Source organism: Coprinopsis cinerea (assembly GCF_000182895.1).
Source record: "Coprinopsis cinerea okayama7#130 chromosome 6 map unlocalized cont3.6, whole genome shotgun sequence".
NCBI classification, from domain to species: domain Eukaryota; kingdom Fungi; phylum Basidiomycota; class Agaricomycetes; order Agaricales; family Psathyrellaceae; genus Coprinopsis; species Coprinopsis cinerea.
In genome coordinates this window covers 1,640,832-1,659,796 of record NW_003307539.1, presented here as the reverse complement: position 1 = coordinate 1,659,796, position 18,965 = coordinate 1,640,832, and the positions used below count along the sequence as shown (strand labels likewise).

Sequence of the window (18,965 nt, the reverse complement as noted above, 5' to 3'; positions counted from 1 at the left end):
GCCCTGTCGAGGACAATCCAGAATGCAGTTCCTATCGAAATTCGCGAAACCATGTCCTGTCAAAGGTCGAAGACTCGAAGTTGGTGCTGCTGCTAAACGTATCTTCCGAAAAGGGCCTGGCTTCGTCCACTGCTGTAACCCTGTTCTGGCGCCCGTAGAAGGAAGTTAAGTCATTAAGGTGAGAGAGATCATTTTGGAGAAGGTGAGTTAGAATGGGAAGGTTGCTCATCTCGTGAATGTGAGAGAGGGGCGATATTTATCCGGTGGCAACATGGTTCCATTCCTGTGCGAGTACTTGGAGAGTGGGTGCCTGCGTATACCCATGGGTCGCTGTGATAACGGCATTAGCGCCGTCCTGAGTGGATCGGAGGTATAAGAATTCTTTGCACGGTCTCCACACCCAAATCTCTCGAATCTCGCCGCCATCCACTTTAATTCGCTGTCTATTCCACCTACCTCTGTTTGGAGTGTACCCAGAATAGGATGCGCCATTCTCGTTACCGAATGACGTTGCAAACCGCGTACCCGTGCAGAAGAGTTGAGCAAGGAACGCTGGTGCCGTAAACGTTATGCGCTCACTCGGGAGAGGAAGGACGCCACGCTCCAAAGTCACCTTCAAGCGGGGAAAGGGAAGTGGTGGAGGACCCCCAAATATCCCCCTCAAGGCCGGATGAGATTCTGGGCTGGCCGTCCGGAACCAGATGGTCAAATTTTGGATTTTTTGTCCGGGAAATTCACCATCCTCGAGCCCTAAAATCGCTCTTCTCTGGCCGGATCAGGGAATACTTTCCCACGCGGGCCCTTTTTTCCGGGGTCGGGGGCCAGAAAATGGCATTTTTGTTGGACTTTTGTCCGGATTTTATCTGGCCTTCCGCGATATTTTGGCCTCTTCCTGTCCGGATTTCGCATCCGGCCTGTGGCCAAAACCCAGTTTTTCTGTCCGGATTCTCTTCCGACCTTAAGCGCGATATTTGGGGGTCCTAGTGGTGGTATTGCTGGCACTGGGAGTCGGCTGACTACCAATACCATGGCTTCCCATAGTCGCGAACGTCGTTGATGAAGGGTGAGAGCTTGCTTGGGGACGTCCGGGGAACTCTATAGGCAAGTCGCCGTGCGGGCCTTCACCTCAAGGCGATACTCGGTGCTCATTAGAAAGGCAACGACGCTCTAGAACGAAAGGAAGAGCGACGTACCTGCGAATCAAACGACTCTTGAGACCAAAATCTAGCGCAATCTTCTTCGTCGCCCTCGTTCCATCTCAATGACCTCATTCGGGCAAGTGGATCATGTAGTCAAGTATCGCAGCGCTTTGTATGTGAAAAGGTTGTGAGCACTCAAACAGACTCAATCGGAAAACATTTTTCGGGACTTTATGCAGCACATGATGCCCAGCCCCGAGCCAAACAAAAGACGACAAGAATTTTGATTGAGCGCTTAGCGCCCATCAAAACAGTTAGGGGTCCCGAGTCCCTTCCAAATAAACTTAAAGCATCCTGGAGTCCTTCATGGAGTCCTTCATTCAGACAGTATTTACATGACGTACTCGCACAGAACTCCTGGCAGGAGTGAGATGATCATCGACGATCGTGCCCTTGAAGGACGTCTCGCATGTAGTTACTCTGGCGGTGGCAATCGACCTCGAAGGCACAATTTGACGCTAAACACGACTCTAGAGCCGGAGAAGCAAAGAGTGGCATACCAATGGTCTTCTTTTCCATCTAGTCATCAATAAGCTCTATCGGTGGCGCAATTTTTATCCTAAAGGTCTGCTGGCGAATGATAGTCTATGGACTCAGACGTCAGATGACCTTCGAAGCATCAATCCCAGGGAACTCCAAATCTCCCTGAGACAATAGTGAATGACTTCCAGTCCCTCGCCCAGATGGTATGCTTGGAAGTAACAACATGAGGGGCTACGTGTATAGTAAGTGAAATCGATTCGCACAACTTCAGAAGCAGAGTATCATCGTGTCGCATTGTAAACACAGGATGTCCTGCTTGTAGTGTGATGGAGGAGTCAATCGAGTTCGAGGGCACATTTAGACGCGGAACATGAGTCGGAGAAGCAAAGGCCGGGCTGGGGCCAGTTATCGGTTTATGCATATGCTCCACGCCTCTGCAGGCGAAATGAAAGGATATAGACTGATGACCTATGATGTATCAATTAACCATCATCTATCTCAATGTGAGACGTTTGGACTGCGAGTAGCGCAGGAGCTGAACGCATCTAAACCGAGTAGAATTGCCTCTGGATCTCGAGTCTTGACCCTGAGTCTTCGCCCAGATCACATGGCCGTTGCACGACCCTTCTTGAAGGTATAGAAACCACCCAAGAACGTACCAATATTCGTCCAGCCCTCCCTACCTTTTCCTTTTCCACACATTTCAGGAACAGTGATGTCATGTCTATCTCATCGGGCGCGTACACGATTACCTCCAAGCTGAACGGCCTCCCCGTCAGCTGTTCGCTTGCAGAGGACAGATCGATGACTCCCAAGCGCATCCTTGTCCTGTTCGAAGACGGCAGCAACTCGGACAAGTCTGTAAGTCCTTGGTTTCTGCCTCAGCCTCTCATTACGATCGTCCTGTCCTTTGGTATAGTGGGACATCGAGGAAGACGATGGCGCATACATCCTTAAGAGCAAGGGAAATCCGGTCATGCCCCTGGAGAGAAAGCTCTTCGCCGATCTGAGAACGTCTTCACGTACGTACCTAGTACAAACGCCGGTTATTTGGATGCTTAAACCTCAGAATTTCTCCAGTATCGTGAATGTCAACACTGAAGAGGGCTGGGCATTGCCTGATGATGCTAAGGCGATGTGGCAAGTTGACGCAACACTCTTGTCTGTTCCCCCGACCGATCCCCCTCGGTTCCCTGACAATGACCTCTTCATCTTCAAGCGAGTTGAAAGTGACTAGACCTACTATGTACTATCGTGTTGCAATACCTCGAGGATAGCCCAACGTCTCGAGATATATTGGACTGGAATGCAAGTGTATCGTCATCGTAGTCCTTTTTGTAAATCGAAACGTATACCATGGTTCAGTGCTAAAGTGATCCGCAATTGCAATTCAATGTCAAGTATTATAAACTGGTAGACTGATCCGCTTTTCCGGAGTGTCCACTCTCCCGGCCTCGATCATCACGACCTTCTTCTCCGCGTTGCCTCGCGTTGCTCCCCACCTCCCATCCCTGAAAAATGCACTATGCCGTATCTTTTGCAGGGAAAAAGTCTGATGAGAGTGGGATTCGAACCCACGCCCTTTCGGACCAGATAATGTGTTCAGAACCTGAGTGGGAATTGAACGCTGGAGGTGTGCACGTAGAACGCGCTGGTCCTTAGTCTGGCGCCTTAGACCGCTCGGCCATCTCACCATGGGACGGAATTGTTGGATGACCAGTCCTCCCGGATTGCAAGATTTCAATTTGGGTTCCAAGTACAGTTGGCAATGTTTAAAAATTTCTCTGGCTATCGGCGGCCCCTGTGGGGGTTGAATGCTGCTTTTTGCGATTGGACAGGCTGGAGACGACGACTAGTCACAAGACTCCGTGAGATTTTGTGCTAGATTGGTGGAACCAATTCGCACATTATGGGTTCAGGAATAAAAAAAATCATCCCATGTGTTACATCTGAAGGGCGTCCCGATTGTTGTCACTCTTGACTATCAATCGAACTCGAAGGCATTTTTAGACGCGGAACATGATTAATCTGTAGTCGGAGAAGCAAAGCGCCGTGCCCCAACGGACTTCTAATCCATCCAGTCGTCAATCAAGCTATGTCTTGGTATCGGCGGCGCAATTTCTATCGAAAAGGTCTGCTGGTGAATCAAAGTCTATGAACTCATATGGCTCCCTATTCGCATTCCAAACGCCTTGCACTGCGATGGATGGCGGTTCTAGGGTATAAAAACCACCCAGGCATGTACGAACCTTCATCAGGCCTCCCTACCATCTCTCTCATCTCTCTCAAGTTCCACACATTTCTGGAAGAACCACCAAACCATGTCTATCACACCCGGCACATATGAGATCACCTCCATGGTGAATGGCCTCCACGTGGGCCGTCCGCTTGCAGAGGACAGATCGTTGCTGCCAAAGCGCATCCGCGTCCTGCCCGAAGGCAACAACTTTGGCAACTCTGTAAGTCCTTGGTCTCTGCCCCAGTCCTTCATTATGATTTGCGCTCCTGACCGCTTTTTTTTCGTAGTGGGTCGTCGAGAAAGACGATGACGCATACATCCTTTACTGCAAGGGAGCCCCGGTCGCACCCCAGGAGGGGAAGCTGTTCGCCGATCTCTTGGGCAATATGCACGACAAGAAGTGGATCGTAACCCACCAGCCCCAGCATGGCGAGAACGTCTTCACGTACGTACCTTCAATCGCCCATATAATTTCGACACTCTGACCTCAAACTACTGTCCGTAGCGTCGTGAATGCCAGCACTGAACATGGCTGGGTAGTCCCTGCTGATGCCGAGGAGATGCAGCAAGTTGAAGTAAGGCCCTTGATTGCGGTCCCGTCCTATCCCCCTCGCTACCCTGCCACCGAGCTCTTCACCTTCACCCAAGTCGAAAGTGACTAGGCCCATTGCCGAAATGCATTACCCCTCGAGAACAACTCCACGCCTCGAACGACATTGGACTTGAATGTATGTTTATCGTGGATGTAGTTGAATTGATTGGGTATCATGTTCCCAGTTCTCAATCAGACCGCCGCAACCCACATCCCGGTATAAAGCGATGGGAGGTGTGAATTTTGAAAGGCAGTCTCGTTAAATCAATAAGTGAAAGTATGATCATGATGGATAAACATGTCGCAAGCGTCACACCCTGAATAAAAGCAAGGTGGCCTCTCGGCTCACCTTCCACGGATCACATACACCGCACCCCCCGCCGCAGAATCCTCGAGCACAACCACCTTCAAACCACCATTCCATCTTAATTGACGGGGCTATAACAGCATTGACACTTCATTAATGTGCACTGTGAATTCTAGAACAAAATCCAACACACTCCTCTTCTTCGTCGTCCCGATTTCCAATTCTTGAAAATAGCATCTCGCTACAGACGCCGACTGCTTAGGTATTATTAGACTCGGAACTTCAAGTCAACCGTCCATTAGTACGTTTTTGTTCCAGGGATGGGAGGCGGAGAAGAACGAAGAGAGGAGGAAAAGGTGGTGGTGGTGGTCGAGCCGCGGATTGACATTGATTCTTGAACGCGAGTCCGGAAAGGCGGATCCGATGATCAGAAACTTGAACCTGTCAATGAGCGGAAACTTGAAAGTTCTTGTCGGGATTTGAAATACCATTCAGTCGAAGTGGTGGAATGGGACTCTATATTTATGCTCTCAGAGACGCTATGTATTCGATCTCTCAGAGATGCTGTCGCGGTAGAGCAAGGATGATAGGCTAAGATTCGGAGGGATGAATCAAGTTTGTTTCTTCAAATAAATATGGCGTTTAGACGTTCGTCTTATAGGGTACCTGAACATAGTACATACTCTACATTCCCAATACATACTAGTACACTTGATTCGAATTTCGAACTTCACTTCTTCAGAGCCCCGAACGCCTCTTTCAACTTCCCCGCAGCGTCCTTCACCAACTTCCTTCCAACACTCAACACACCTACATACCAAAAACAGAACAACTCGATCAGCAAAATCCGAATCAACGAAACGAACGCTGAACACTCACCGTCCATAGCCATAACAGGATGCGGCGCACCCCTATATACCTCCACCTCAACCTCCACACCCTCCCTCTTCAACTTCTCCGCATACTCCAACCCCTCGCCACACAAAATATCCAACTCCGCCAGTGCGATCCAGGTTTTAGGCAGACCCCTTACCCACTCCTTGGGTGCAAAGATCGGGGAGGCGTCCCAGTTTCCTCGGTCTTGAGGGTTGGGGAGGTAGTTGGACCGGAACCAGAGCATACGGGCGGGGGTGAGCCAGGGTGTGTGTTGGTTTGTTGACCATGTCGACGTGGAATTAGTCGTTGTTGAGGTGGTGGTACTAGTAGATTCGGAGCCGGAGGAGGTGGATAAAGTGTTATCGATTACGGGTACGATGAGGAGTTGGAATTTGATTAGGTTCGCCGGGAGAGGCGTGGACTCGGTAGTACTGGGGATTTGGTTGGCGTTGACTTTGATAGCTAGGACGGCTGCTAGGTTTCCTCCACTGCCAATTTCAAAAAATGAGATTAGATATAAAATATACGTTCAGCCACCACCACCACCACCCCTACCACCTCACACTCCCAAGCACACTCCCAAGCATCCCAACACCCCAATCCAACCCTGCACCCAAACCCTGCACCCAAACCCAGGTCCCAAACCCAGACCTCACACTCGTAATCCAGCGAATCCACGTTCTAACTCACCTAGACGACCCACCCACAGCCAACCTTCCCAAATCCAAATCCAGAAGCTTAGCACCCGTATGGACGGTCCACACCAGCGCATCAACCGCGTCTTGGACAGCTGCTGGATACGGATTCTCCGGTGCCAGACGATAATCGACCGAGATTACTACGCAGTCGGCTCCTGTGCATGCAATGCATGTATGGGTGTTATGAAATGTTGGTTGGAAGGGGAGGTGAATGTTGAACGTTGAACTGTCAGTCAGTGACAGTTGCGAATTGAGAATTGAATGGCAGTTCGATGGGGAACGGGTACAGTGTACATACTTAGTACATACCACAGACCCTGTCCCCGTCGATGGTCGAATAGAATGTTCGATCAAGCTCAAGGCGACGGAGTCGCACTTGCCACTTGGGTGCCAGTGGGCAGTAACGGGTGCGCAGGTGCGCCGCCGTCGCCGGTATGGATATGGACATGGATAAGGATACGACAGAAGGACATGCACGCACCTATACACATATTCGTACAAAACGCACTCTCGCTCGCTATATTCCCGAGTGTCCATCCACCTACAAAGTTCAACGTTCAGCATTTCCACTCAAACTCAACAATCGAGACAACTTCGAACTCCGAATCGTACGTACCTCCATGAAAGAACAGAAACACCGGCCACCCTCCATCCGGCACCTCCCCAGGCGGCGTATAAACCCTCACCCTCGTCTGTTCAACATCGAAATCCTGAATCCTCCCAACAGGCAGAGGCGTCGACCCCCCAGGTACAGCTGGCGCGTTTCGGATATCGGGTGTCCACGGGAGGGTGTGTGGGGGTACGATATGGATGAGCTCTCTGTTATAAAAGTCGATGAATTCGGGGTCGAGTTTGTCCAGGAGGGAGGGGTGGATGGGGTTCGACATGGTAGTGGATGATCGCAAGGGGAGAGGAATGGAAGAAAGAAAGGAAGTTGGAGGATATCGAAGTACTTATGTATTGCAAGTTCTGAGTCAGTTATGTCTTTAGATAGAGGGAATTGATACCGAGAGATGGGGCAGGGGGCATTGAGGCGAGCCGCCGGGCCGAATGGGTCAGCAGGTACTGAACGGAAAATGGGGAAGACGAAGAAGGATCGTAGATTGTGAGCAGTCGTAAGTGGTAATGCATGAATGGTGTATGTACAGCAACAGAAGATGCAAATTCCGCGACGAGGAACCTGAACAGAAAACAACATAGAAAGACGAGAGGAAGAAAAAGACATTACAACGCACGAAGACGTTGCCTAGAATACAGGGTTCTACCGATAGGTTCCTCCTTTGCAGGGAGGCCATGTCATATTTGAGTCGATAATGGTAAGTCGAGATAAGAGATCGTGAAGCAGTGGAGAGGCGAGCTGAGGCGTTCATGGAACGCATGGTATTACAAGACCCACAAGGGAATCAAGTTCATTCGGGAGGGGGCGTTGAAGGACCTAGATCGAATAAGAGGCGCAAGGTAAGTCACATGTCCACGGATTACCTTTATCGTCCTCCACCCGGAGGCGGTGTGGACGCACCGAAAAGCCCTTGTCGAGGAGGGGGCGTGGCAGGGATGCTCGCGTTGGGAGCAAGGGGCGTAGGGACCAGCAGCGGGTTCGCTAATCGCAATTAAACTGGTTAGATCCGGTGACGGATGGACGACAAGATAAGAACGCACGTCTCCACTGCGCCCAAGCGGGTACGTTTGGCGGGGGCTCGTACATGGGCTGAGGGGGAGGAGTGGGTGCTGCTGGAGGAGGCGCTGTGATCTTCTTCCTGCGCTCTGTCTTCTTTGGGACTACACGCCAACCCGGTCTGGCCTGTACGACGTCCTCGATCGCGGGTGGTGGCGGTGGTGCGACGGCGTCCTCCATTGGCGGCGGGGGCCCCTCAATCTACAAAGACCAGCACCCAAGTCGGTTGCAGGCCGTCATGAAGATGGAGATAACGCACCTTGGGCCTCCAATCCGGTGAATACTCCCCTCCTGCTCCATGCTTCGACTTGAGCGCCATCAGCTCTGCAATTTCACTGCAAAAAAGAGGGACTGCGTTAGACGATCACATATCAAGGGTATAACCACAGGCGATCGGGTGCCATACAATTGCAGTTGACGACGTTCATCTCTGAGTTTACCGACTTCTGCGAGCAGAATTCGGACTTCACCCGCCAACGCTTTGCTGAAATCCTGCATGTATCTGTTTGTAATCGTTCAAAAGCGACTTGAGCGGTGCTGTTGGGCGAGATTGGGTCGATAGGGCACGCACTTGGGTGTTGTGTGTGGGTTGTAGGGAGAACCCTTGGAGGTCATGGGTCTTTGGGGTCGTTTTGGGCTTCGACGAGCTGCAGACGGTGGTGGACGATGGACAAGGTGGCGGCAAAGAGGTGGACCTTTCGAGAACGTCGCAGCCCGGCCACGAGGCGATGTGTTTGCCCCCGGCCCCTGTTGGGGATCATTCCGTTTAAGGCATATCTACCCCTAATTAACATCCACTCGTTTGCCTTGCACACGGGTTGCGACAAGTTGTGTATTGCAGAGGTCGTTCCAGTTGCAATGACTGTGGTGGACAGGCAGTTTATCTGGTCATGAAGAGCGCAAAGACGCGCTGACGCCGTCCGGCAAATGGAAACACCCATTGGCGGAGCTTGAATTTCATTTTCGTCTTCCGACTTGCCGACTCTCCTTCTCTTCCTCAATAAACCATGTCGGATTCTAATAACAGTGAACCCAGTACCTCAACACAAACACCCTCACAACCTCCCGGACGGCCTCCCCAGGCAGAGGTCCTGCGAACCCGAGAACTCTGTGACTTCATCATCCAACACCTTCAGACTTTCAAACTTGGTCACAAACGCGTCCAATTACCAGCCAAGAAGCGTCGAAAAAAGGATGCCCCGCCGCCATCGCCGCAGTACACTTGGGTAGCCACGAATGAACAGGACGAGGCCAACTTCCGGGCCAAAAACCTGATGTGGGCCGGCTTCGTGACCCGCGCGATGCACGAAGCGGCGATGGATTGTCTGTGGGGTGACCTTCCCGGTTTCTGCCCTCTCCTGTTTACGATTCCCATTGCCTCGCTAGTCGAGGGAGGCAGTGGAAGAAGAAATGGTGAGGACGAGGATCATGAGGGGACACGTTCATGGGTGCGTATAGATGTAACGTCACCGTTGTTCAAGTGCTAACGCCCAATGGACCATCTCTAGATTTTCACAGATATGTTGGCTGAAGATAATATCGGTAACTTTCTAGCTTACGCTTCACGAGTCCGATCTGTCACATTAGACGCCGAAAAGTGGACGATATCGCCTCAGGTGTACATGGAGTTCAGCCGCTTCATAGGACAGAACCAATCCCAGATCTTTCCCAAACTGCGAACCCTCAAGATCACCGACTTTACCGAAAGCGCCAACTCGATTATCCACCTGCTTCTCTTTGACTCGGTTACGAATCTCCAGATAACGGCACCCCTGAAGCTGCGAAACCCCTTCGTCTCCCCCATGTTCTCGAAACTCAGCGCGAGCAGTGCCCTGCAGATTGTCCAGGTCGAACAAAAGAGCCCATATGCTGATTTTGAAGTACCTTGGGCGATGTTCCGACTCAAAGGCTTGGAGACGCTCACCATAAAGGCCTCGGATCGTCACATCACCGCCGAATCCCTTGCCCCTCTATCTGCGAATCTGCCGGCCCTGGCAAAGCTACGCCTCTCCGACAAGCCGATCCCGGGTCGGTGGGACAGAAGCACAGACGACGAACATGACGTCCAGAACCCAACGCCTCTCTTGGACTTCCAGCATCTCCAACACCTCAGCTTATGGCCTTGTTCGCCAAAATCGGGTCTCCGCCTCCTCCAAAATTTCAACTTGGAGAAACTCTCAATACTCCACCTGCAGTTCTCTGACTACCCCAGTACACTCGGCCCCATCGCCCAGCTCTCGCCACGCACGCCAAATCACTTGCCCAGCTCCGAATCTCCACTACCACATCCGGGGAGCGTTACACGGGCGCGAGACCAGAGTGGAAGCACCTCGTCGATTTCGGCCGGATCGCGAGTTTGGAGGTGCTCTCGATCAAGGCGCCCTCGTGGAAGTCGTGCGGCACTGAGGCGGAGAACAGCCAAGTCTTCAAGCGGTTCATGCAGAACTTGTCTTCTAGCACCAGCTTGCACACCCTGGAGCTCCCATTCGAGTTCCATGCAGAGTACGATTGGCGCAGCAGGCACTCAACGCCGGCTTACCCGGACGCGTACACCATCCTGCGGCACCTATCCCAGTTCTCGCCCCCGAGCCTGCGCAGTGTGTCGATTATGCTTAGTGTGCCGCTTGAATATGTTGCTGAGAAGGTGTATCCGGGTTGTTTGAATGGCGTCAAGCTCAAGAAGGCGCCGATACGCACGCTTACGGTGATGGAAGCGCCGAATTGGAGTTATAAGAGCCCGTTGCATTTGCGCTCTGTTGCCCGCTTTTTGGGCGCTTCGTTTCCGGTGCTTAGGACGTTGCGGGCGACGGTGCCGCCTAATTCCAAGGCTAATGATGTCAGAGAGAGGTGGATGTTGATTAACTTGTTGAGGCGGGATTATAAGAAACTGGGTTCTTCTGTTAAGGATTAGATTGTATTTCTTACCTGGAGGAGTTGTATTTTTATTTTTTGGTGATATAATTCAAGCTGTATTCTTCAATGCTGCTTTGGGTTCCATGATCAGGGACTACCCAGCTCTCTTCAGTGTTAACATTCACGACGCTACGGGCAATTTTGAGCCTGTTAATGTATCTAAGTAATAGGCGATTGAAGGGTACCACGTACGTGAAGACATAATCGGCCTGCTGTGGCTGGTGGGTTATATTCTCCTTCTTACCGAACTGATATCGTTCAAATGCGTGCAACCAGAGTCGTGGAAACGATGGCTCCACCACGGCTCCAACCTCCGTCTCGGCTATAGACCTGCCTCATCAGCTGTTTCACTCATCTCTACCATGTCCTTCCCCAATCTTCCTGCTCAGAAGTTGGCCACCTCCGAGGCCCATTGGCGCGATGAGCTCCTGGGTAGTCATTTGACTTCCACTTACCCCCCGGCAATCACCGATTTTTACGGATCTGGCTCGCCTTGCATCTACAAGACCGGGTCTGCGTGGCCTGTCGCAAAAGGTCCCGGCTCCCAGAAGTCCATCCGTGCTTCCCGCCCCATCCCCGCAGACCTGGGAATACCACGCCAGGGTGGACGGGTTGTGGAGGAGAGTAACGAGGTGACGGAGAGCTGTTTGACGGGTACCAGGAGGCCCCAACGCGCACGTCAACTGCGTATGCGAGAGATGCTAATGAAAGCGGAAACGGAGCAGGAGTACTGGGATGCGATTCGACGCCTACGTGGTGGTGGTGGTCCGAGGAGCGTTGGGCACTTTGGTGCTACAGATCTCCGGAGGGTGTTCGAGGCTCGCATGAACCCAACTGTCCCACCACCAACCTCGTTTGACCTGTCGCACAAAGCGTCAACGGAGGCCCTGAACGAGACCATTGGCGAAGCGACCGAAGATTACACCCCCGAGCAGTTCTTCTCGAGGCGATTCTCACCAGAGGAGATAGAGGAGGCCAAGGTCAAGCTACGTACCAGACTCCAGTCCGCGAAGGGAGGTGATGAGATCTCGTACAAGGAGATATACGAGATGGACAACGACGCCCTCCTCCACCTGTGCAACGAATGCCTCTGGGGGAACGAACTGCCTTCGTCGTGGGTGACGACCGTACTAGTGGGGTTGTGCAAGAAGGGGAAACCAAAGGAGGACCCTAACAGTTACCGAACCATCGGGTTGGAGAGCTGCCTACTCAAGTTCATGACGATGCTGGTCAATGCTCGGCTAGTCCAATGGGCTGAGTGTCGTGGTCTACTCCCCCCCTCCCAGAACGGCTTCAGGGAGGGTTATCGCACCAACAACAACATGTTTATCTTGCGGTGTGCCATCGACAAGGCCAAGGCGTCCAGGAAACCGCTCTACGTAGCATTTGTCGACATGACCAACGCCTTCCCATCGACGGACCAGCCTACCCTATGGACCAAACTAAGGGCGTGGGGCGCTGGGGGGAAAGTGTTTGATTGGATCCGGAAACTGTATCGGGAGATGGAATATGTTGTCCGCCATAACAACGAGCAGTCGGAGGCCTTCCGAGCGACAATAGGCATTCTGATTGGTGACACATGTTCGCCTATCCTGTGGGTGCTGTACATGGCTGACCTCCCGCAATGGATACCGAACGACGACGACGATGTGGTTCTTGGTACGACCCCGGTTACCAACCTGGAGCAAGCGGACGACATTCTCCTTCTCTCGACGACAGCACGGGGCCTGCAGAGGAAGATGTCTGGACTGTTTCGGTGGTGCGGCAGGAACTTCATGATCATCAACAGTGTCAAGTCCGAGGTCATGGTGTTTGGAACCCGCTCCACCGACATGCCCCAGTTTCGGTTCGGCGATGAGGTGGTGTCGGTAGTGGATGCGCAGTCCTACATCGGCTTCAAGGTCTCGTCAAAACCACGGATGCTGCTGTCGCGACATTACGACGAGAAGGCAGAGCAGGCACGTCAGGTGGGACTCAGTATCTGTGGCCTAGAAGCACTGATTGGAAAGATGCCCGTGCCTCATCTCCTCAAGCTGTACCAATCGCTGGTGGACCCTCACCTGACGCACGGGTGTGAAATCATCCTCGATACGGTGGCCAACCAGTTACAGAAGCTGGAACGGGTCCAGTTAGCATTTCTGAGACGGGTGTTGGGCGTAGGCGAGCGCAGCATACGCGTGGTCCTGTTCACGGAGACGGGCATTCTCCCCCATCCGTATTCGACGCCTGCTGCTCGCGATCGACTGTGTCCGCTACTATGTACGGCTACCTCGGGGACACCTGGCTCGGGAGGCGTTTGAAGAGGCTATGGCACTGGACGCGATGGGGAAGGGCAACTGGGTAGCAGACTTGCGAGCTGTGATTTCGGAGCTGCCCTACTCGACGTCATTTCCGGACGCCCAGTCGGTGCGGGATGAGCAGATATGGTTGGATCTGACAAAGGACATCCGGACAGGGGCTGACAAATGGCTACACACGCTCCTCGAGGACAACGAACTGCTATACCTGCTACACGGGAGGAAGGAGCGAGTGGGATCGGGTGAAGTTAGAGTGGTGCGACGGTCTTTGCGGGGGTACCTCAGAATCGGGAATCGAGACCACCGTGTGGCGCTCACCAAACTACTGGTCGCAAACCACACCCTTCGCTCGGTAACTGGTCGGTGGGCAGGCATACCACTAAACGAGCGGTGGTGCCGAATGTGTGGACAGGCGGAAGAGACACCCGAACACGTCCTATTGGAATGTCGTGGGGTCGCTGAGGTGATCACCCAGAGACAGAGGGTGCGACAGCTGCTAATGAACGTCTTGAAGCCAGACGATATGGAACGCATCCGAAGCGTGGGGAGCAGGGGCACCGACCAACTGCGCATTCTCATCAGCATCGACAAGGCCAGCGTGATAGTGGCACCCTTTGCGTACAAGGTCATGAAGACGGTTCGACAGGTAGCATCGTAACACACAAACTGCCGCATATATATATTCGAGAACCAATGTGTATAAAATAGGAAGTATATGGGAGTATTTGTGACCCAAACACGGGAGAAATCGTGAATTAAAACTCCTCGGGTTGTCGGCTACTCTGGGATGGACATCGACTACCTACGGGCTGGCGACAGTCGCCCTTTGTCCCGACAACTTACTGGGCTGATGAGAGTTCTGGGAGTTCCTCTCTATTAGTCAGCCTGGGGGTTACGGTGCCCACGAGGCTGCTGGACCTTGGAAACACACACACACACAACCACAGCATCAGGCCAATCTGGCGCAACGTCCTGTGGGATATCGTTGCCTTGCTTGATTCGCTCGGAGTCGAATGGAGTACGGTCGATCCTCTAGCCTATGCGAATGCAGGCGAGGCGACTTTGATATGCGACTTCATTATTACCATTGGCGTAAAACCACACTCCCTCTCCCATCGAGCAGCTGAGGCTGCTGCCAATGCCGTCGCCAACATCCTCCAGGTAAGTCCAAGTTTGTGTTATGCAAGACTAGAAGGTTTATTTCATGTATCGTAGGCTGCCGGATTCCCTCAGATTGAAGTCGCCTTCATCGAGTCTACCTACCGCCTCCAGGCGAATCTCATGGGCTTCAAGGCGTTAAGATGGGAACCCATTCAGGGCCTCCGCAAGCCCTTCACTCCCACTCTTGGCCTTTCGATCTCACCCCACAAGTCACCTCACTGCGAGGGCACAGGGGGCCTCTTCTTCCGCCTCAACACAGACAAGTCTGACAACCGCGTCGTCCTGTTGACATGCGCCCATGTTGCTCGCCCTGACGTGCTCCGCCTGAACCGCCAGTATACACGCCAAAACGAGAGCCAGCCGCGCGAGGACATCATTCTCCTTGGAGACAAATCCTTCACTTCCGCCACAGAGGACATCGTCAAGTTCGAAATAAATCATATGAAGGCTATTTCCAGCTGGGAGAGGTCGCTCAGCAAGGTCCCGCCGCAGGAGGAGGGCGAGCCTGATGAAGTCAGCTCGACTCGACAGTACTGGACTCACCGGATTGCCGACACGAAGAAAATGATCGCAGCGGCAAAGGACATCCACTCCTACGCTACCAAGAATCTCGCCCCGGCCGCCTCCCGCATTCTTGGATCCGTCCTGCATTGTTCTGAGATTGAGGTTGACGCTGATGGTTTCCGGTGCGACTGGGCTTTCATCGAGGTGGATGGCCATAGGCTAGAGTCGGAGGACTTCCAGCGCAATAAGCTCTTTGTCGGTACGTCTGTTTTGCTCTTTCTCCTTCATTTTGGTGGTGCGTTTCACTAACAGTTCTCTTTGTCTACAGGCGGAAACAAGACTTCTGTTGATTGGGAGAACTTTATGTTCCCTCAGCATCACGACCGCCGTGACTTCCAGGTACCTCAGGATTCGCTCCTTCAGCTCGGAGGCTATGTCTCCGAGGCCGAGTTCCAGAACCCCCAGAACTACGACGTACATGACATGCAGGCGCTTCTGGCGGTCAAGAACGGTTTTACCACCGGCACCACATTCGGACGCGTCAACGGGCTCGAATCAGTTACACGATGCTATCCCGAAGTCGGGGGCGTTGCTCAGACCGCCCTAGAGTTCGTTGTCTGTGGTTATGACACCAAGACGGCCAAGAACGACAGGTTCTCCGACGGCGGTGACTCTGGCTCCATCGTGGCGGGCAGGGACGGACGTATAATCGGTCAAGTGACGGGTGGTGCAGGTCTTACCGACGGGACGGATAAAACCTATATTACGCCTTATTTTGCCCTCAAGAATGCCATCGAGAGGAAGTACCCCAGCGCCTACCCCCTCCCCGCTGCCATCTGAGTTCGGTGAGGCAACCGAGCCCCACTGCGACGCCTTTCCGTCACTCTGTCCCCTCCGTCGATCCGTCCTGTTCGTTTATCCATACGAATGTGATATTTGGTAGGGAGAGATCACGAGTTATGCGCCAATTAAACCATTGCTTCCCGAAACACTGACAATATTAAAGCTGGTATCTTGCATTTGATCTGTTTGGGTGTGGCCTTTGGATCCTTCTCAAGGCCCATCATGTACCAGGAAACAATGGCCTCGACCAAGTCTGGGTTCGTGAGCGCTTGCTCTGCGGCGGAACTGGTAACGTCGGCCTCCCATCGAGTATAGAAGTGTTGTGAGGATTACTGCGTGATCTGAATAAAATCCGGAATTCAGTTGCAGGAAGACTGATGGAAGCAAGTGGTCAACGAAGGGTGTTCAGTTCAACGTTCAACGTTCAGTGACGTTCAACCTTGCCGCATCGAGGTGTTTCCTCCCGACTCCCGTGATGTGTATGCTCGATTCCTGGACCAACTCTTCCCCGACCTGGAGGAATTGGTCGTCGTCGTGAATCCGCCTCAAGGTTTAGAATCTGAGGTGGCGGAAAGTATCAGACTGGGATGGACTCGGAGATGGATATTGAGCGGACGAGGAAAAATTTGCAGCGGCTACGAAGGTGCTCATCGGCGTTGACGAACGCTAAATGACTTCGGCGTTTAGGGGTAGTCGTGTATATTGGCAAGGCAAATCAAACCTTATGTTTGAATCAAGTTGGAACTTGGAATAGACTAATTACTACTCTCCTGGGTTGGCAGGTATCAAAACTGAAATAGTAATGTCTTTCCCCGCCTCACTAGCCGTAGCTCTCGTGCCAAAACAGTACATCCGGAGCTGGAGGGACTTCAAGACCCGCAGTGACAGAGTCTGCATGCAAAAGATTGGACACAGGCATGGGGCTATATAGGCGACGTTAGAGAGCTCGAAGGCAGGTTCTTTCATCACCTCGAGGCTAGAGATTGTTGGTTCTTGACAGGAGAAGCGATACTGCGGATGCTGCGCAGGTCTTCATCTCGTGGGCACTCACATGATGACGGGACTTCTGTCATTGTGGGACCTGGGCCTGGATCTGGCACGGGCGTCTATCGATGGGTATTTAAACGTGATCGACGATCATACAGCTGACGGCCTCTTGACCACAGTCACTCACGTATATCCCTGTCTCACTTCGATACGATGGCGTCGCCCGCTGTTACCAGTCCTCGCGATGATGTCCTATCGAATGAAGACTTGCTGGGTATCATCTTCGACTATGTCCTGAGCGGTAATATCGGCACATCGCCTACCAACAATAGCACCGGCAACAACAACTCTTATTCCCCACGAAAGCAGCTCCTGCGTCTTGCGCAAACTCAGAAAGCCTTTCTCCAACCGGCATTGGATGCCCTTTGGAGTGCTTTGGACGGGATATTCCCCCTTCTGAAACTTTTGCCTGCTTTGGTCGCTGTGAATGGTGTATATGTAAGTCCTCAAACAACTATCACTGAACGTGCTCCAGTTCGCCTGATTTCTTATACGTTGTCGTGATAGGTTATAAACGGTTCCATCCAAGATTCACACTGGGAGAAGGTCCAGTCGTACGCAAGACGAGTGAAGACAATCACCTTTGCTGCACAGGGAGAGAACGTCTCCCCCTTTGTCTATCAGGCACTTTCCATGTACCAAGGGAGAAAGAAGGCCTTACAACTTTTCCCAAGTCTCCATTCGGTCACCGTAGTTTGCGACTCGACATGCGATTACTCCTCAATCTTCCTCGCCATCCGACCCACTCTAGAAAAAGTAGAAATCCGCGGAGTAGGGTCGAGCAGTCCTAGGGACGTACAGTGCATTCAACAACTCTTGCTGGCACTATCACTCCAAGCCACGGGGCTGAAGCATCTCGCGTTGAAAGGGGAGGGAACTGAGGCGTTGGCTCCGACGCTTTTTCACGTCCATACATTCAAGGCGCTCTCGAGCCTAACCATCGACCTCTCATCCCTCGCAATTCCGCTCGCAGTTCTTAATGGACTGAGGGCGCTTCGAGATCTGAAGTCGCTGACGCTTTTTGCGGGGACAACATCGGCCACCTCGTCGCCACTTCCTCTTAGACAAGTCACGCGCGGCTCTCCACCTCTACCGGATTCCCTTGCCTTCCCTACATTGATGGAATTGAATCTTCATGGATCAGCATCAGGGTTCCTGAGGGCCCTCAGCGTGGTCAATCTGGGTGACGTGCAGAAGATCGAATTACGAATCGCCGAAGAATCTGACTCCCACCAATGGAGGGACTGCTTCCACCTCATCGCGGCAGGATGTCGACAGTTACGATCCATCAAGGTCACTCCATCTCCCTGTTTCCGCGGATCGTGTCATTTTTCCCTCCCAATCATCGAACCACTTCTTGACATTTTATCCCTCACCCACCTCAACCTCAACGTAACTTCGCTCTCGTTCAGCAATGGCCTTATCAGCACCATCGCCAGTTCATTCCCCAACCTCAAAGTGCTCAGTCTCCCGTCCACTCCAGCATCTGAATACCCCGATCTTGGATGCTTGAAGTTTCTGGGAGCATGCAAGAGGCTCCAATGGGCGCGATTATGCCTTCGGCTCAACCCAGACGTGAGCAGTCATGGCATGGTTCCGAATCAATCCCTCACGACACTCTACATTGGTGACGCCGTTACTCAGAGCTTGGGGATTCAGGACTGTTTATCAATCGCCGAATTCCTAGACCTCATGTTCCCGTCCCTGGTTACTCTAGAGAGGGTACCGGTGATGTCCTCCCGACGGGGAAATCACGGACACGAACAAACCTTCGAGGACATTAAGGCATCTTTGAACGTCCTCCGGGCCACGAGAGAGAGGGTGCACGCGTCGTTTTTGAAGCAGAAAGAAATGGAAGCTGCGGATTGCTCTTCACGTAACCAAGATTCTATCTAAATTTCTTCGTTTATTTACACAAAACTCTTTTTTGAGTTACGCTGTACTTACTACTAGTTACTACTAACCACTGTCTGATATCAAAGTCCCATTCTCCGGTCAACATCGGGTAACTATTTTGAAAGGGGAGGGAACATTTTGATAGTCTTGATACGGCGGAAAGTGCGTACAAGTGTCGAGAACAGGTCTGGGGATCGCGAGCCTGCAGAGATCGACATAACAGCCCTTGCCCAAG

At 52.4% G+C, this 18,965-nt stretch overlaps 7 protein-coding genes and 1 non-coding gene across 8 annotated transcripts; 5 read left to right on the top strand and 3 right to left on the bottom strand.

The window, feature by feature from the left end:
- Positions 1-2,402: 2,402 nt before the first annotated feature.
- On the top strand, positions 2,403-2,919 carry CC1G_09479 (hypothetical protein; the record flags this gene model as incomplete). Its single annotated transcript, XM_001840543.1, has 2 exons — positions 2,403-2,543; positions 2,602-2,919. 2 exons carry the CDS (start codon positions 2,403-2,405, stop codon positions 2,917-2,919), a joined length of 459 nt encoding a protein of 152 aa, XP_001840595.1.
- A 316-nt stretch (positions 2,920-3,235) lies between these two features.
- CC1G_20225 lies at positions 3,236-3,376 on the bottom strand. The gene has a single exon. It is a non-coding gene; the product is annotated as a tRNA-Leu (tRNA).
- Positions 3,377-3,960: 584 nt separating this feature from the next.
- Positions 3,961-4,740, top strand: CC1G_09480 (hypothetical protein). Its single transcript, XM_001840544.2, has 3 exons — positions 3,961-4,141; positions 4,209-4,366; positions 4,427-4,740. Exons 1-3 carry the CDS (start codon positions 4,004-4,006, stop codon positions 4,581-4,583), a joined length of 453 nt encoding a protein of 150 aa, XP_001840596.1. The 5' UTR covers positions 3,961-4,003; the 3' UTR covers positions 4,584-4,740.
- An 810-nt stretch (positions 4,741-5,550) lies between these two features.
- Positions 5,551-7,281, bottom strand: CC1G_09481 (hypothetical protein; the record flags this gene model as incomplete). Its single annotated transcript, XM_001840545.2, has 6 exons — positions 5,551-5,630; positions 5,700-6,184; positions 6,387-6,549; positions 6,704-6,769; positions 6,876-6,935; positions 7,011-7,281. The coding sequence occupies 6 exons, from the start codon at positions 7,279-7,281 to the stop codon at positions 5,551-5,553; spliced, it is 1,125 nt and encodes a 374-aa protein (XP_001840597.2).
- A 330-nt stretch (positions 7,282-7,611) lies between these two features.
- CC1G_09482 (hypothetical protein) lies at positions 7,612-8,684 on the bottom strand (the record flags this gene model as incomplete). Its single annotated transcript, XM_001840546.2, has 5 exons — positions 7,612-7,994; positions 8,054-8,270; positions 8,329-8,404; positions 8,476-8,571; positions 8,641-8,684. The coding sequence occupies 5 exons, from the start codon at positions 8,682-8,684 to the stop codon at positions 7,879-7,881; spliced, it is 549 nt and encodes a 182-aa protein (XP_001840598.2). The 3' UTR covers positions 7,612-7,878.
- A 392-nt stretch (positions 8,685-9,076) lies between these two features.
- CC1G_09483 (hypothetical protein) lies at positions 9,077-10,980 on the top strand (the record flags this gene model as incomplete). Its single annotated transcript, XM_001840547.2, has 3 exons — positions 9,077-9,517; positions 9,578-10,193; positions 10,304-10,980. The coding sequence occupies 3 exons, from the start codon at positions 9,077-9,079 to the stop codon at positions 10,978-10,980; spliced, it is 1,734 nt and encodes a 577-aa protein (XP_001840599.2).
- A 2,324-nt stretch (positions 10,981-13,304) lies between these two features.
- On the top strand, positions 13,305-15,784 carry CC1G_09484 (hypothetical protein; the record flags this gene model as incomplete). Its single annotated transcript, XM_001840548.2, has 4 exons — positions 13,305-13,925; positions 14,099-14,440; positions 14,495-15,203; positions 15,273-15,784. The coding sequence occupies 4 exons, from the start codon at positions 13,305-13,307 to the stop codon at positions 15,782-15,784; spliced, it is 2,184 nt and encodes a 727-aa protein (XP_001840600.2).
- A 1,203-nt stretch (positions 15,785-16,987) lies between these two features.
- CC1G_09485 (hypothetical protein) lies at positions 16,988-18,833 on the top strand (the record flags this gene model as incomplete). The annotated part of the gene is made up of 2 exons (XM_001840549.2): positions 16,988-17,272; positions 17,342-18,833. The coding sequence occupies 2 exons, from the start codon at positions 16,988-16,990 to the stop codon at positions 18,728-18,730; spliced, it is 1,674 nt and encodes a 557-aa protein (XP_001840601.1). The 3' UTR covers positions 18,731-18,833.
- Between the last annotated feature and the right edge of the window lie 132 nt (positions 18,834-18,965).